The sequence below is a fragment of the Corylus avellana genome, chromosome 2, assembly GCF_965113065.1.
Source record: "Corylus avellana chromosome 2, dhCorAvel1.hap1.2, whole genome shotgun sequence".
NCBI classification, from domain to species: Eukaryota; Viridiplantae; Streptophyta; class Magnoliopsida; order Fagales; family Betulaceae; genus Corylus; species Corylus avellana.
The window spans coordinates 37,455,568-37,471,095 of NC_142491.1; the positions used below are offsets into that span (position 1 = coordinate 37,455,568).

Below are 15,528 nucleotides of genomic sequence, written 5' to 3' on the forward strand. Positions count from 1 at the left end.
TGGAATATTCGTAATATTGATGTATAGACATTTAGATACAGTACTTTCAAAATACTTTTTTTTTTTTTTTTTTTTTTTGAAAAAATAGAAAATCCAAAAATATTCTCAGATAGGTTGATTGTTTTTGTCGAATTTTAACAATCAAACATAAATTATTTTATATTTTGAATAAAAATTATATTTTATAGGTTAGTATAAAATATTTTTTAAAAAATTAAAAAATTGATTTTCAGTACAGTTGAATAGCTAATATAAAAATTAATAGGTTTTTATATTAATAGTTTTTTTAAAAAAATTTTAAAAATTAAAAAAATTAAAAATTGTTTTTGAATTTTTTTTTAAAAAAATTGATTTTTCGTGCACGAGGTAAACACCGTAAAATGTTTTCGGTGGAAAATATTTTCAGGAAAAATGACTTCCCTGAAAATATTTTCCGACGGAAACCATTTTACGTCGAAGTAAACGGAGCCTAAGTCGTTGTAGTATAATGGTAATTATGCCCCTCTTTCATCCAGATTCCCGGTTTCAATTCCCCCCAACTTCGATTTTTGTTTAGGTTTTATATTTTTATTATATATATAATATAGAAGTGCACTTCTTTTTCTTGTTCTATTTCTTTGTTGTTTACATGTTGTTGCTTGGATTAGGACTTAATATTATCTTTTAGTGATTAACTGCATGAAGCTTTGTTTTGATGGGGTCTTTGTTGGCAGATCAGTGAGCATTGGATCAGCAGAGACCTATAAGTGACTGAAGAAAGTAGCAGTTCATTATTATGGCAAAGGGATATATGTTTGAGTGTTCATAGAATAAAATTAAGATTGCTAGTAGATTATTTATAAGGTTTTTGGAAATTTTATTTATATTTGAAATGCATTCATAGTAAACTAATGTAAATTTGTGGAGTATTTTAGATTTTATTATTATTATTAATTACTATTGGGCTCCTTCAATATGGACTAATTTGATGCTAAAATGGCCATGAAAAGACAAAAAGATGGTAAAAAATGTTTAAAGTGAGCCCAAAAAAGCCTAATTCTCAAAACCGGTCCAAAACTAGCCCATAAAAAAGCCCAATAAAAAGGCCCAAAAAAGCGGTTAGCCAGATGCGGTTAACCGCTTTCCGGTTAGCGAAGGCGGTTAGTAAAATTTACTAACACCGCTAATCGCTAACCGCAACCGCTATTTCACCCCTAAAAAAAAAAGAATAGTGCAACCCAAAGCAATCACAAGAGTGTATAAAAAACCTTTAACTATTGAGAATAAGTCAAAAGAATGACCTAATCCATTTGAAAGGTCCCCATAAAAGACGATTTGAGAAGGGACATGAATCTCAAAAGGCTTCTTATCCATATGTGTACCATAGACAGCACATCCAAAAGACACAAGAAGATATATAAACCTCAAAAGGCCCATCAAACCTATATATGCATTCAGTTGTCTATTAATCGTGTCCCCAATAAGTAGTTCAATCAGCTGGGACCATACCTGATGAAACGGAGGTCTCTAGTTCGAATCCTCCTTTCCCCTCTTGTGCGGGCATGTCAAAAAAAAAAAAAAAACAAAATTATCTATTCATCATCTGAACACTCTTGCGACGAGGAAAAAAAAAGAAAAGCAAATCACCCCCCAAAAACATATGTTTTGATTGAACCCGTGACATTGCAATCTAGCCATTGGCCCAACATTGTTCAACATCATATGAGAATTGATGGGCGCCATTCTGATTAGTGTCGACCTCACTAATGGGCCGGAGCGACTTCGTTCGACTCCTCCACCAGGTTTTTTTTACATATAACTTTTTAGACCATTAAATAAAAGACTGAAAATAAGGAAAAACATAGACAAATACAAGACCGTAAAAAGTAAAAAGAATTTATTCAGTCTGTTTTTTATTATATAGTTTTATGTAGTTTTTTAAGATATACATGATGGTTGTTGAAATCATATTCGAAAACAACATATAACAGAATAAAATCCTTACATACTATAAGAGTATGACATTTCTAATATAATATTGGCAAAATTATAAAAATCCAATATTGATATTACAAGGCCCACAAACAAAACAATTTAATCCATACGTTGTTTGCTAATTACGTAAAGATGTGAAAGATATGAAATCTATACAATTTTAATTTCCCTACTAAAAAAATCATCAGGTTATTGGACTTGTTATTGGGCCTTGTAAATTCTATATGATAACAGTGGTCTGGGCTGTTCTGTTGGCCCAATTCCCAACAACTATAGTTGTCCAATAAAACAAGGAATCCTCGGATCGTGTAAATACCAAAAAAAGATATGCCATGTTGAGCTGTATATTGTTGTCCGTGTTTATCAAACTTTTTTCTCGAAATTGGTTCTCTAGTGACACATTATTTAAAAATTAATTTTTAAGAAGAAAATTTAATAAATATAACATTTTTCAAATAGAAAATCAACCTGACAGTAGCAAATCAAAACATTATTGGATCCCAATGATAGAGTTGTCAAAAGGGTTAAATACCTTATTGCCCTTAAGGTTTAAACTCTTTATTTATTTATTTTTTTGGGTAAAGTTCACATACCCCCCTCAAACTACCACCCAATTGACAATGTCTCCCCCAAACCTTCAATTGTGACAATGTCCCCTCCAAACTACCAAAACATTGTCAATGTCCCCCCCAAGACTAGCAATAAGACAAAAATGCCCATATAGATTTCTCAATAAGACAAAAATACCCCTATAAATTCAAAAAAAAAAGATTTTTTTTAAAAACAAAAAAAATTAATTTAAAAAAAATATTTTTTAAAAAAAAAACAAATTTTTTAAACAAAAATTTTTAATTTTTTTTTAAAACGAAAATTTTTATTTAAAAAAAAAAACTATTTTTTCTATTTAGTTTTAAAAAACAAAAAAAAATTCGTTTTATTAAACAAAAATTTTATTTTTTTTAAACGTAAATTTTTATTTAAATAAAATTATAAAACAAAAATAAAAATAAATAAATAAACGAAAATTTTCAATTTTTATATAAAAAATAAAAAAAAAATCTAAATTTTTTTTAATTTTTTTCTTATAAAATTGATTTTTAAAAATAAAAAAATAAAAAAAATTGGCCAACGTTTAGATTTTTTTTGTTTTTTTTGTTCGTTTTAGGTTTTTTCTAGAAGTTTTAGTTTTAGTTTTTTTTTTTTAATTTTACTAAGGGTAATTTCGTTATTGGGGGAACATTGACAATTTTTGGTAGTTTGGGGGGGATATTGTCACAATTGAAAGTTTGGGGGGGACATTGTCAATTGAGTGGTAGTTTGAGGGGGTTATGTGGACTTTCCCCTATTTTTTTTCTTAGGGTTTCATTTTTATTACAGGAGGTACATGTAATTTTTATAAAGATGAAAATGGTACATCCGTTAAAATTTCGTCCAAAATTTAACAGAATGACATGTCAGCACCAATAAAAATTTAACGGAATGTCATATAATTAATTTTTTTAAAAAAATATATTTTTTTAAAATTAAAAATATTAGAAAATTATATTTTTTTTAAAAAAAATATATGGCCACCCCCTTGGCCATTTGGGGGGTGGCCAGCCACCCCCACAACCGGATGAGCCACTCCCACCCTCCCCCCAAATGGCTGTAGCCACCCCAATTTTTTTAAAAAAAATATAATTTTTTAATCTTTTTTAAAAAATATTTTTTTTCAAAAAATTAATTATATGACAGGTGTTGATTTTTGATTGGTATTGACGTGGCGTTTCGTTAAATTTTGGACCAAATTTTAACGGAGGTAACATCTCCGTCTTTATGAAAATTAGAGGTACTTCTTGTGATAAAAATAAAATCCCAAGAGAGAAAAAATAAAAAGTTTAAACCCCACTGAACAATAAGGTACAGGGCCGGCTAGACCATCCCACTAGGTGAGTGAGGCGCTAGCCTAGGGCCCCCAAATTAATAAGGCTCCAAAAAAAAAAATTTGCCCAAAATTTTTTTTTTTAATATTTTTTGTTTTTTTTTTTTATTAGGACTAATTTTTTTTTTTTTTTTTTCATAAAAACTTAAGAACTCTAATCATGATAAATAAGTAATTTAAAAAATGCTTCAATTTAATAAGGCCCCAATATAATAAGCTCATGGTAAAATAAGACCAATTAACTCAGAAAAACAAATATCCTTATACTTAAAAATAGCCTACTTACTTATGCATTCAAAATTATTTGAGATTAAAAGATCATTTTAACAATACCTAACCACCCACTTTCTTTCTCTCTTTTCTTCTCCACTGCCGACAGCCTCCCCTCTTATCTTATTTTTTCTCTTTCCTTAGTTTTCACTCAAAACAAAACGTGATGGAGAGAGATGAAGCAAGAGAGAGAGAGAGAGAGGCTAGGTGAGAGAGAAACATGTGTATCAATGAGGTAAGGATTCATAAAAATAAAAATAAATAAATAAAGATTTTTTTTTTTTTTTTGTAATGTTAATTTCTATGCTTGATTTTTCTGGTGGATTTTGTATTGATTTTTGACAAATTTTTTGGTGGGTTTTGTTTGAAACAGAGGTATATCAAATAATCAAGTGAAAAAGTTACTGCCACAATATGGATATATATATATATTTTGATAATTTTGTATGGGTTCTTAATAATATTTTTGGTTGGTTTTTTTTCTTGGTTAGTATGCTTTTGTGTGTTTCAGTTTTGGAATATATGCTTAGCAAAGATTTGGTGCGGTTCTTGGATTGATTCATAAAAAAAATTAATTTTTTTATTGTTGTGTTTATTTTTATAAGGATTAATAAAAATGAGAATTCTAAATATAATAATAATATTAAAATAAATATTATTTAATTAATATATAAATATTAAAAAAAAAAAAAAAGCCTAATTTAAAAGTTTTGCTTAAGGTCCCAAAAACCATTGAGCCGGCCTGATAAGTATTTAACCCTTGTCAAAAACAACAAATATTCAATTAATCAGTAAATAGAATTTAACTCAAGCATCGGAGTTATCTTTTGCCCACACACAGTAAAGCTCTTATTTGCTTACACTCGAAAACTGTACTAACAAAAGCCATCGAAATTCCAGAAGACTAAGAACACTTTCTGACACACCCGTTCATAATCACGCAACCAAACGTGAACATATGAATGCTGAAGCCATAATCGACACTATCATCATGCAAGATCCACGCGAGGGGGGCTTAATTAGCAAACCAAATTAGTTTAATTAGCCCAGGCAATCCACGTGGCGTGAGAGATTATATATATTTCCGATCAAATGGACCATCAACACATCATTCAATCCTCCAATACGCATAAAAATAACAAAACTTGTCGGATTTAAGCAAGTCGGTTATCATGGCTTGCTGCCCAAAACATGCACCAAAGGCTGCTCGCTTTTGTACCGCAAAGCCACGTATCCACAGATCCGTACCAGTCTAAACCCTAGACTATTTCCCATAAGAAAAGAGATTTTTTTTTTAATTTTTTTTTTTAAATAAGGATTATGATCAGGGCCGTACAGCTCAACCCACCAACGAACAACCGATGAAAGTGGGAAACATTGATTCAGTGCTGCTTTCAGCGTGGGGGGTAAAGGAGGGTCCCGCTTCAAAGTTTTGCATATACTATGATGATGCCTCGAGATTCTATTTTTGCCGTTGAAGACTTCTGTACGTATGATCGAGTTCGTGGGAGAACTTTCTAAATTATTGTTAATGTGTCGGTAACTCGAAATACTGATGTCACAGTTTTAATATTAAAATTATGTGATAATTATAAGTAAAAATACTACATTCTACAATGTTGATATACCAATTGTTTATTGTTAGAATAAAAAAATTCAAAAAGCTTCCTAAAACTGTCATGTAAGTTCTATGAAAATAGTTATAATATGGACCACGGGCATGCTTTGCGCTCATGTAAAGACGCATGGCATGGAAATGGTATATTGGTTAATCTCTAGGTGATGACTTAAGCTAAGGGTGAAAAGATGGTTACGATCAGTTATTTAATAATTGCCGATTCTGATAACCGCTTTTTAAAAGAAAAAAAAAAAAGAGAATAGTGTAATACCATATTACTTCTAGAGTTATATATATATATATATATACATATATATGGGTGGTTAACGGTTAGAAGTTAGCTATTTTTTTAAATCTTAAAACTGTTAATTGCATCACCTTAAGTGATTAACGATTTTTTCTAACTGCCTTAAAAAATAGTTAGCTGACAGTTAATAACTATTTGATATGAACAATGTGCATTAAAATTTCAAGAGTCATCCAATTCGTGGAGAACTTTTCAGATTATATATATATATATATATATATATCGAGTCTTGTAGTCTGTAGGAGAAAGTGCTAGTGTTCAAAAACCGTTTGTAATGTATTTGTTCACGTTGGCGCTTACGTAAAGAGGCCTAGCATGGAATGGCTTTTTCGTTAGTTTATGCCATTAATTAGTTTCATGAGGACAATTAGCGTCAAGATGATGATCAGGACAGCGACCAAGAGACCGTTGACTAAAATAGTGAATTATGTGTAAAGTTTATCATGAACTCTTTCTATTAAGTTCATCACGTGTTTAAAATATATATAAAAAAGCTATCTATATGATGCAGGAGAAAGAACATTACTGTACGTGGATTTATTATTTATGCATATATGTTTTAGTTTTCTTTTTTTAATAAGATTGTGTTTTTCTTTTTCAAATTAGGATTTGTTTTCGTTTTTTAATTATAATTTCTTTTTCTTTTTCCTGTTAAATTAAGAGTATTTTTTTAATGGAATGTTTTAGATGATGGGTGGATCAACTTCAAATCAATATTTGGCATCTACGTACAGACAAAAATCATACTTTTGCTCGAAATTCTCGAATACGTAGCACTAACTTTGTTCCCTCAACCTTTGTTCCCCTCAATCAATAACACTACGTAGTTCGCAAATCGTAATATTCTTGTTCCTGATAACAAGTCAACAATTTTCCATATTCTTGCAATTATTCACTCATGACTCATACGCATTAATCTCTCATACTATATATATATATATATATATATATATATATATACCTGGTCCTTTGGTTCTAAATTAAGGGGCGGAACTGGACAATTAAGAGTGGAGGACAAAATATAAAAATTTAGTTTTGGGGGGGACATTTCATAAAAATCCATAAATTTTAGGAATAAAATTTTAAATTTTAAAGATAATTTTAAAATTTTGGGGGGACATTTGTCCCCCAAGGACCTATCTAGGTCCGCCCCTAGTTCTAATGGATACCGCTTTCTTCCAGTTACTTTTTTTTAGGGTAAAGTCTACATACTCCTCAAACTACCACTCAATTAACAATGTTTCTAAAAAACTTTTAATTGTGACAAAGTCTCTCCAAACTATCAAAACATTGTCATTATCCCCCCCAATGACAAAACTACCATTAGTAAAATAAAAACAAAAAATACTAAAACATTAGGAAAAACCTTACCAAAAAAAAAAAAAAAATCATTTTTATAAGAAAAAAATTATTATTATTTTTTATAAAAATTGAAGATTTTCATTTTTTTAATAGTTTGAGAGGGAACATTAATTATTACAATTAAAAGTTTAACGGGAACATAATCAATTTGATCGTAATGTGAGAGAATATATATAAGGATTATGTGATTTTTTTTTTATTAATATGGGGGTGGCAATGATATGACAACGGCCACTAGAAGATGTAATGCGTAGTCTCTTTTTGATATGGGGCAATTTTTTTCTTTTTGGGATGCTGATAACAATATGGCAACCATTGACTACGTAATTAATGCTCATAGTCGTTTGGAAACTTCATAAAATCAATGGTCGTTTGCCCCACGTGTTTGTGATTGGAAGGACGTCAGTGGCAAGGATGTGACAGATCATTGAGGAGGTGCACCATTGCTAATGGACATCGTGGAGTAATATGTCTCATGCATGATATCCTCCTTTGAATATAGGGGGCCGGGGGAAGATGCTTGGAAGTCAAGAAAAATGCATTCCAAAATTATACTTTTATTTCATTATCATCCTATTTTACTGTTGTATCCGTATTAACAAACATTTAAATTTGTTTTTGTTTTAAAAAAAAAATTAATAACTGACTGACACTACGGTCTGCCACATTAATAGGGTAAGACACTAGTGAAATAAAAGTGTAATTTGTAGTACTACATATTCTTTGTTGTTTGATGAATACTTTTTTTTTTTTTTTAACATAATCAAAGTCAAATAAAAGTATGGTATATAATATTATAGTAAGAAAAATGTTTATACGTCTATTTTTCGTCTGTCTCTCTTGTTACATACTATATTTTTATTCTACTAAACTGATGTGACAGTGTCAATCAATATTTGAATCAAATCTTATTTTTTTTTTTAAATGGTAACTTCATTTTAGACTTTTGAACTATCACTCGATTTGAGAAACTCTCACAAACTTCAAAATTTCTCAATTTGAACCACTGAACTTTCAATTGTAATCAATTTGAACTCCTCCGTCAATTTTTAAACGTAAAAAAGTGAGACAATGATGTTTATACTCCTGACTTTTTTTATAAAATTTTAAATTTATCTTTAATTTCAAATTAAAAAAAAAAAGTATTATAACAAAAAAAAAAAAAAAATCACAAGGTGACCCACGGTTGGGCCACCTTGTGACCTATTTTTTTTTTTTTTTCAATTTTTTCTTTTTTAATAAAAAGAAAATTGAAGGGTATTTTTATATTTTTAAGGGTTTTAAAGACAAAAATTGACGGAGAGTTGAAATTAATTGCAATTAAAAGTTTAGGGGTCGAAATTGAGAAGTTTTGAAGTTTGAAAGAATTCTCAAATCGAATAATAATTCAGAAATATAAAGTAAAGTTACCCTAAAAAAAATCAAAGATTAATGAACGCTCCATAAAAATCAATCCAATAAAATGAGAGATGAGATAGTAATATGCACATTTGCATTTAACATTACTATTGCCTTTTTGGTGGGTATATAATATTGCTTTTGCGATTGGCCAACAACATTGTGAAAATTTGAATAGAGATATCAAACTGTAGGCCACCAGAGAGACGAGATATTTGTCCCCCCCATAATCCAAGAGAGAATTGAGAGAGAGAGAAGCCTTTAGACTTTCATCTCCCCTCTACTTGCGTTACAAGTGGACGAAAGAAATTAGTGGAAGAAGACAAAACAAATTAGAATCTTACCACATGCTTCGTCGTCCCGACAAAAGCGTAAATATTGAAATACAATTGGGTATATATACTTGGAGGGAAAGGAAAGTAAAAGGAAATTTAAATTAATTAAGTAGTCAACATTTTGTCCCAGGCAAACAAATTCAAATTCTACTTTTCATTTGGGTACGTACGTAGGTAGAGTAATTCGACGAAATACTGTGGAAATTCCAAGTTTTTGACTTGCTAAACAAAAAGGGAAAGAAATGAAAAGCCAAAACGTTACCACAAATGTACGTACTAGCTTTGTGGCTCTTTAGACGACACAATCATCACGCTGGCCCTGGGCCACCCTTTCCTTTCCTTTCCTTTTCCCCCTCTCTCCCCGCCTCCATTTAGTCATTTACTTCCAAAATCCAACTATCCCATACCCTGCGTACTACAGTCCTAGATTATCACCGCCGTTGCTTCCGTCATCATAACGCTCACCGCCCTCAATCAACGGTCGATTCTCTTCCAACCTCACGCTTCTTCCGTGTCTTATATAATTATCTTCTGCGGCCTCTCACATCCCACATCACTCGCTCCTTCTGTCTCTCTCACTGTCTGACCTGTAAATTTTCTCTCTCTCTCTCTAATTTTAATGCTCCGATATTTTCTCTTCCTAGATTTGTCGAATCAGCGTTATTGCTCGAACGGAGGAGTTGATCGGTTTTCTTCAATTCTCGAATCTAAAGATTAGATCGTTTCATTTATTTGTTCGTAGTACGAAAAACTGAACTGCTATAGTTCCGAGCTTTATTTCTTTTTTGGAAATGAAATCACTCTCTGTTTGGTTAATGAGAAAACGAAGGAAAGGAGAAGAAAATTTCTACGCGTTTTTTGTGTGAATGTGTTCTCTTTGCTTTTCAATATTCTGACCACCTTTTGTTTCATTTGGTAGAGCTTGCTTGGAATGCCAGCTGAGAGATCCGAACGCCAAGCCTTTCGAATTGGAAAATTGACTCTGAACAGAAAATATTGTTCTTCTTCTTCTTCTTCGTATTTATCATTGTGAATTGGATTGGCTTCTACGACTACTTCTACTACTACTACTGCGTACTGCTGCTATGGCAGTGGACGGTTTCTTAGGGAAATTGGGGATGCTGACGACCTCCGATCACGCCTCAGTGGTCTCCATGAACCTCTTCGTCGCGCTTCTCTGCGCTTGCATCCTCATCGGCCACTTGTTGGAGGAAAATCGCTGGATAAACGAGTCCATTACTGCTCTTGCTATTGTAAGTATATATGTGTTTATATGTATATATGCGCACGCGTATGTATGCATCGATGTGTGTTTATATGTATGTGTTAGTGTGTCTGTGAGTGAATTTGAATTTGAATTTGATGGCAGGGTTTGAGTACCGGAATTGTTATACTGCTCACTACCGGAGGAAAAAGCTCGCATTTGCTAGTGTTTAGCGAAGATCTTTTCTTTATTTATCTTCTTCCGCCGATCATTTTCAATGCCGGGTGAGTTTTGGCAATTTTGGTCTTATTTTCTGTTTTCTATGAGAATATTGGTTACCTTGGATTCAAATCTTTGCTGTTAGTATTGTAGGTTTGTTTTCTTAGTTGTCTGGTGTTTTATTAATGTGACTTTGTGGTCTCTTATTGGAAAAAGTACATTTACCCCTCTAATGATCAAATAATTTGCAATGTCACTTGAACTTTCCATTGTTGCAATGTTCTTTAAACTATCATTTGGGTTGCAATTTTCCTTTTTGCGCAAAAAAGACGGAAAAAATGAAAAAAAAAAAAAAAAAAAAAATCCTGAATTTGTCCCTTTTTCTGAAATTGTCTTTATTTTTTCTAAATATTTTATTTTTATCACAGATATTTTTGTCATTTTTTGCAAAAAAAAAAAAAAGGAGAATGCAACCCAATAATAATTTGGGAGACATTGCAACAATACAATTGAAAGTACGGAAAAATTGCAAATTGCTTGATTGTTAGAGGGGTACGTACACAAGGTACTTTTTCTTTTTTATTTGTGTTAAATTTAATTAACAGCCAGGATTTGCAATTCGATTCATGTGATTCTAGGAACTAAGAATAATGAAGGGCTTTTGTAGATTTTGGTTGCCAATCGTACAACGTGAACAATATAGGCGGCCTCATCCAAGAACATTAACACATTTCTCTTTCAGATGAATCTATTTCATACTTTAATTTGCCACTGAAAATGATCGAGCCTTGGGGTGGATAAATTTTATGGATTTTGGCTGCTTCTACTGTCAATAATATTCTTCATCTGCAATTTTTGATAAGAACGAATTAGTGGAAGCAGGAAACGTTCTTGACTCTCACGTGAAAAGCATCAAGGAAAAATGAAAACAGATCGAGAAGAAAATCTTGTGACTGATTTTTTTCTTCTTTTTCCTCACCAGGTTCCAGGTGAAGAAGAAACAATTTTTTCGCAACTTCATGACAATAATGCTGTTTGGTGCAGTTGGTACTCTGATATCCTTTGCCATCATATCATTTGGTACACTCAGTAACATGATATCCTTAATTAAACTTCATCACTTGCATTTCCCATGTTATAATTATGAAGAATGTGTATACAATTGGGTAGATGAGTGCAGAATTCTTATTGTGTTTATATTGTATATTCATGATTTTTTTTTTTTGGCGTAGGTGCTATACACTTTTTCCAGAAAATGGATATCGGTCCCCTCAAGATAGGAGATTTTCTTGGTATAGTCATTGTAACTCTGTGTATACGAACTATTCTTCATTCTGTTTTCTCTCAGCATACCTTGCCTTCCTATGTACTTATAACCCATTCAATTGATTGCAGCAATTGGAGCGATATTTTCTGCAACAGATTCTGTTTGCACCTTGCAGGTAAAAATGGCAATGAAGCTGTGGTACTATAACAACTTACGAAAGAGAAGCTTCAGAAACAATTAATCCATTCTGTTTGTGCAGGTGCTCAATCAGGACGAGACACCTTTGCTATACAGCCTGGTTTTCGGGGAAGGCGTAGTAAATGATGCCACATCAGTGGTGCTTTTCAATGCAATCCAGAGCTTTGACCTGTCTCACTTCAACTCAAGCATTGCTTGGCAGTTTATTGGAAACTTTTTGTATTTATTTGTCACAAGCACCATGCTGGGAGTTTTAGTAAGTCTCTCTAGCTCTCTGGTCACATGCGCTCTCTTGTGATTGAATATAATTTAATGACTTTTTGTTGATCTCTTGCAGGCTGGACTGCTTAGTGCATACATGATTAAAAAGCTCTATTTTGGCAGGTTTGTTTTTTCATGTTGTGGAAATACCTGATTGTTCTTTAATTGGGACCTGGAAGTGTAGAAAGACAAAGTTACCAGGCCACAGCAGTGCAGCTGCAAGTGAATTACAATCACTTGTTTGCTCTTCATCTGCAGCTGATCTGCTGTTTTGTGTAATGAGAGTGTGCTATTATCTTTTTGAATAGACCTCAAGCTATTATTTGCCAAGTTAAAATGACAGGGAATATTCATTAGTGTTTTAAGGTTGTTCTTTCATATGTTTATTGCTTTTCTTTTTCAAATAACAAAACAGGCACTCTACAGATCGTGAGGTTGCTCTTATGATACTCATGGCTTACCTTTCATATATGCTAGCTGAAGTAAGTTTTTCCTCCACTTATGGGGCACCTATTGTTGCATTTTATTTGTCCTTGCATTAAGAAGGAATCTGACAGTTTAACCACGATCAATATTTTATTTATCTCGCAGCTATTTTATTTAAGTGCAATTCTCACCGTATTCTTTTGTGGAATTGTTATGTCTCACTACACATGGCATAACGTGACTGAAAGTTCAAGAGTGACTACGAAGTATGTTTAATCTACCTAAAAAATGTTATTATTAGCAAGTGGCTATACATTCTTGTTCATTTTGTTTTCATTTAGGAAAATCCCAGCTTAGCTATAGTACTGTCACTGAGTTTCAGTTCTCTTTATTTGCAGGCATGCTTTTGCAACGTTGTCATTTGTTGCTGAGATCTTTATATTCCTTTATGTTGGCATGGATGCCTTGGATATTGAGAAGTGGAGAGTTGTAAGCGATAGGTAAAAGGTTAATACATATGAAGGAGATTAGCTCCTATGAAACACCTACCTTGGTTGTAGACTATTAGTGGAATGTCAGTGTGACCTTTCGGTAAATGTAAAAGTAACTTTGCTTTGTTTTTGTTTATCTTTTTTTCCCTCAGCCCTGGAAAATCTGTTGGGGTGAGTTCAATTCTGCTGGGACTGATTTTGGTTGGAAGAGCCGCCTTTGTTTTCCCCTTATCCTTCTTATCCAACTTGACAAAGAATTCTCCATCTGAGAGAGTCACTTTCAAGCAACAAGTATGATCCTTCTCGCAATCTTGCTTTTTATGGTCTTAATGCTTTCAGAGAAATTGATGTATTGCTTTTTTGTTTTGCAGGTAACAATTTGGTGGGCTGGTCTTATGCGTGGTGCTGTTTCTATGGCACTCGCTTATAATCGGGTAAAATATCAAACAGTTTCCTTTTCTATGCATGGCTGTAGCTTTGGAATGATGACGATGAGCTCTTTATTTTATGCATGCAGTTTACTAGGTTAGGCCATACTCACTTGCATGGGAATGCAATCATGATCACGAGTACTATCACAGTTGTTCTTTTCAGCACAGTTGTGTTTGGATTGATTACAAAACCACTCGTGAGGATCTTGCTTCCTCAATCAAAACAAGTCACCAGCATGACTTCCTCCGAACCATCTTCTCCAAAATCCTTCACTGTGCCACTTCTAAGCAATGCACATGATCCGGAGGCCGACAAGGGCACCCAACACGTGCACCGCCCAACCAGTTTGCGGATGCTTCTGAGCACCCCTTCTCACACTGTCCACCATTATTGGCGGAGATTTGATGATGCCTTCATGCGACCGGTTTTTGGCGGCCGGGGTTTTGTACCCTTTGTTCCTGGCTCCCCAACTGAACAAGTTCTTCAATGGCCTTCTTCCAACTGAAAGATATGAAAAAGTACTAATTTCTGAAACAGATAGGTAGGGCATGAAATTCAGCAACAACAAAAAAAAAAGGAAGGTACGTAGGGCGTTGAATGGGCTTTTTCTGTGTGCGAGTTGTTAATATTGGAGAGATTTCATACGTGGCGGCAACAGCATTTTCATTCAGCTTGGGCTGCTTGTGATTTGATTTTCGTGTGGCGATTAAAAATTTTCGTGTCTTTATAGGTTGTCACTTGTCAATGTGCATGTGTCCTTGCTTGGCAAAAGCAAAAAAAAAAAAAAAAAAGAAGAGAGAGAGGCTGTGTCCTTGACATGCAGTATATAGCTTTGCGAGTTTTTTTCTGATTGTTTTACATGAAAATATTTACTGATTGTATACCAAAGTGAAAATTTTGATATCCAATTTTTTTGTTTTTTTTTTTTCATGGCATATTGTGCCTGATCGTCATATGTGGCTATGTAACGTAATTCTGCTATAAAGAAATGAAGTGAATATTTGTTTTTTATTTTGTTTTTGTTTTTGAAGAAATAGAGTGAATATGAAACATGTTATAATATTAATTAAATGATTAAATTTATTATTTATTATCAGCTTAAGCTTGTGATGGTTTAACATGATATCGAAGTAATTTTTTTTTTTAAAAAAAAAAAATTATTGAAGTCATAAGTTCGAATTCTAACTCTACAATTTACTTATTCATTTCAGTTAAATATTTTACATATTAGGACATGAAGAGTTTGAGCTCCAAAATTTCAAAAATTTCTCCGTACGCATTCATTATATAAAAAATAATAATAATAGAGAAAATGCAATCTACACCAATAAAAACACAACCCTGAAATCACTTTGTGACACATAAACCACTTGTACGACTAAAGGTTTTTTTTTTTTAATTTTTCAAATCATAATGAGAGCTATTTCTTCCATAAAAAGAGAGGGAAAATTTAACTTAATTCACTTGAATTGTTGCCATTTTTGTAATTACCCTCTAAAACTCAAAAAACTCTCAATTTATTATATTAACCTTTCAATTTTACCAATTTTATGTTAAATCCTATTAAAATTTTCAAAATACTCATATTTTTTAATATATATATATATATAATTCAATTTAAAAAAAAAAAAATCAAAGATTCAAGCATAGGTACTTTTACAAATTCCATTAAATCCTAACCAACGCCTATATTATTACAATTTTTTTTTCCTAAAAAAAGGAATGATATTTTGAAAATTTGATACGGAAAATCCCAACGGATGGGTTAAATTGAAAGATAAATATACTAAATTAAGAATTCTTGAAGTTTAGGAGGGTAATTGCAAATGTGATTGAAGATAAGGG

General features: G+C 32.2%; 1 protein-coding gene across 1 annotated transcript; it reads left to right on the plus strand.

Annotated features, from left to right (window-relative positions):
- The first annotated feature begins 9,599 nt into the window (after positions 1-9,599).
- On the plus strand, positions 9,600-14,607 carry LOC132180063 (sodium/hydrogen exchanger 1). Its single transcript, XM_059592915.2, has 14 exons — positions 9,600-9,774; positions 10,105-10,438; positions 10,555-10,673; positions 11,591-11,688; positions 11,841-11,900; positions 12,004-12,050; positions 12,135-12,329; positions 12,411-12,457; positions 12,750-12,816; positions 12,926-13,026; positions 13,159-13,260; positions 13,404-13,542; positions 13,623-13,685; positions 13,769-14,607. The coding sequence occupies exons 2-14, from the start codon at positions 10,271-10,273 to the stop codon at positions 14,186-14,188; spliced, it is 1,626 nt and encodes a 541-aa protein (XP_059448898.1). The 5' UTR covers positions 9,600-9,774; positions 10,105-10,270; the 3' UTR covers positions 14,189-14,607.
- The last annotated feature ends 921 nt before the right edge of the window (positions 14,608-15,528 follow it).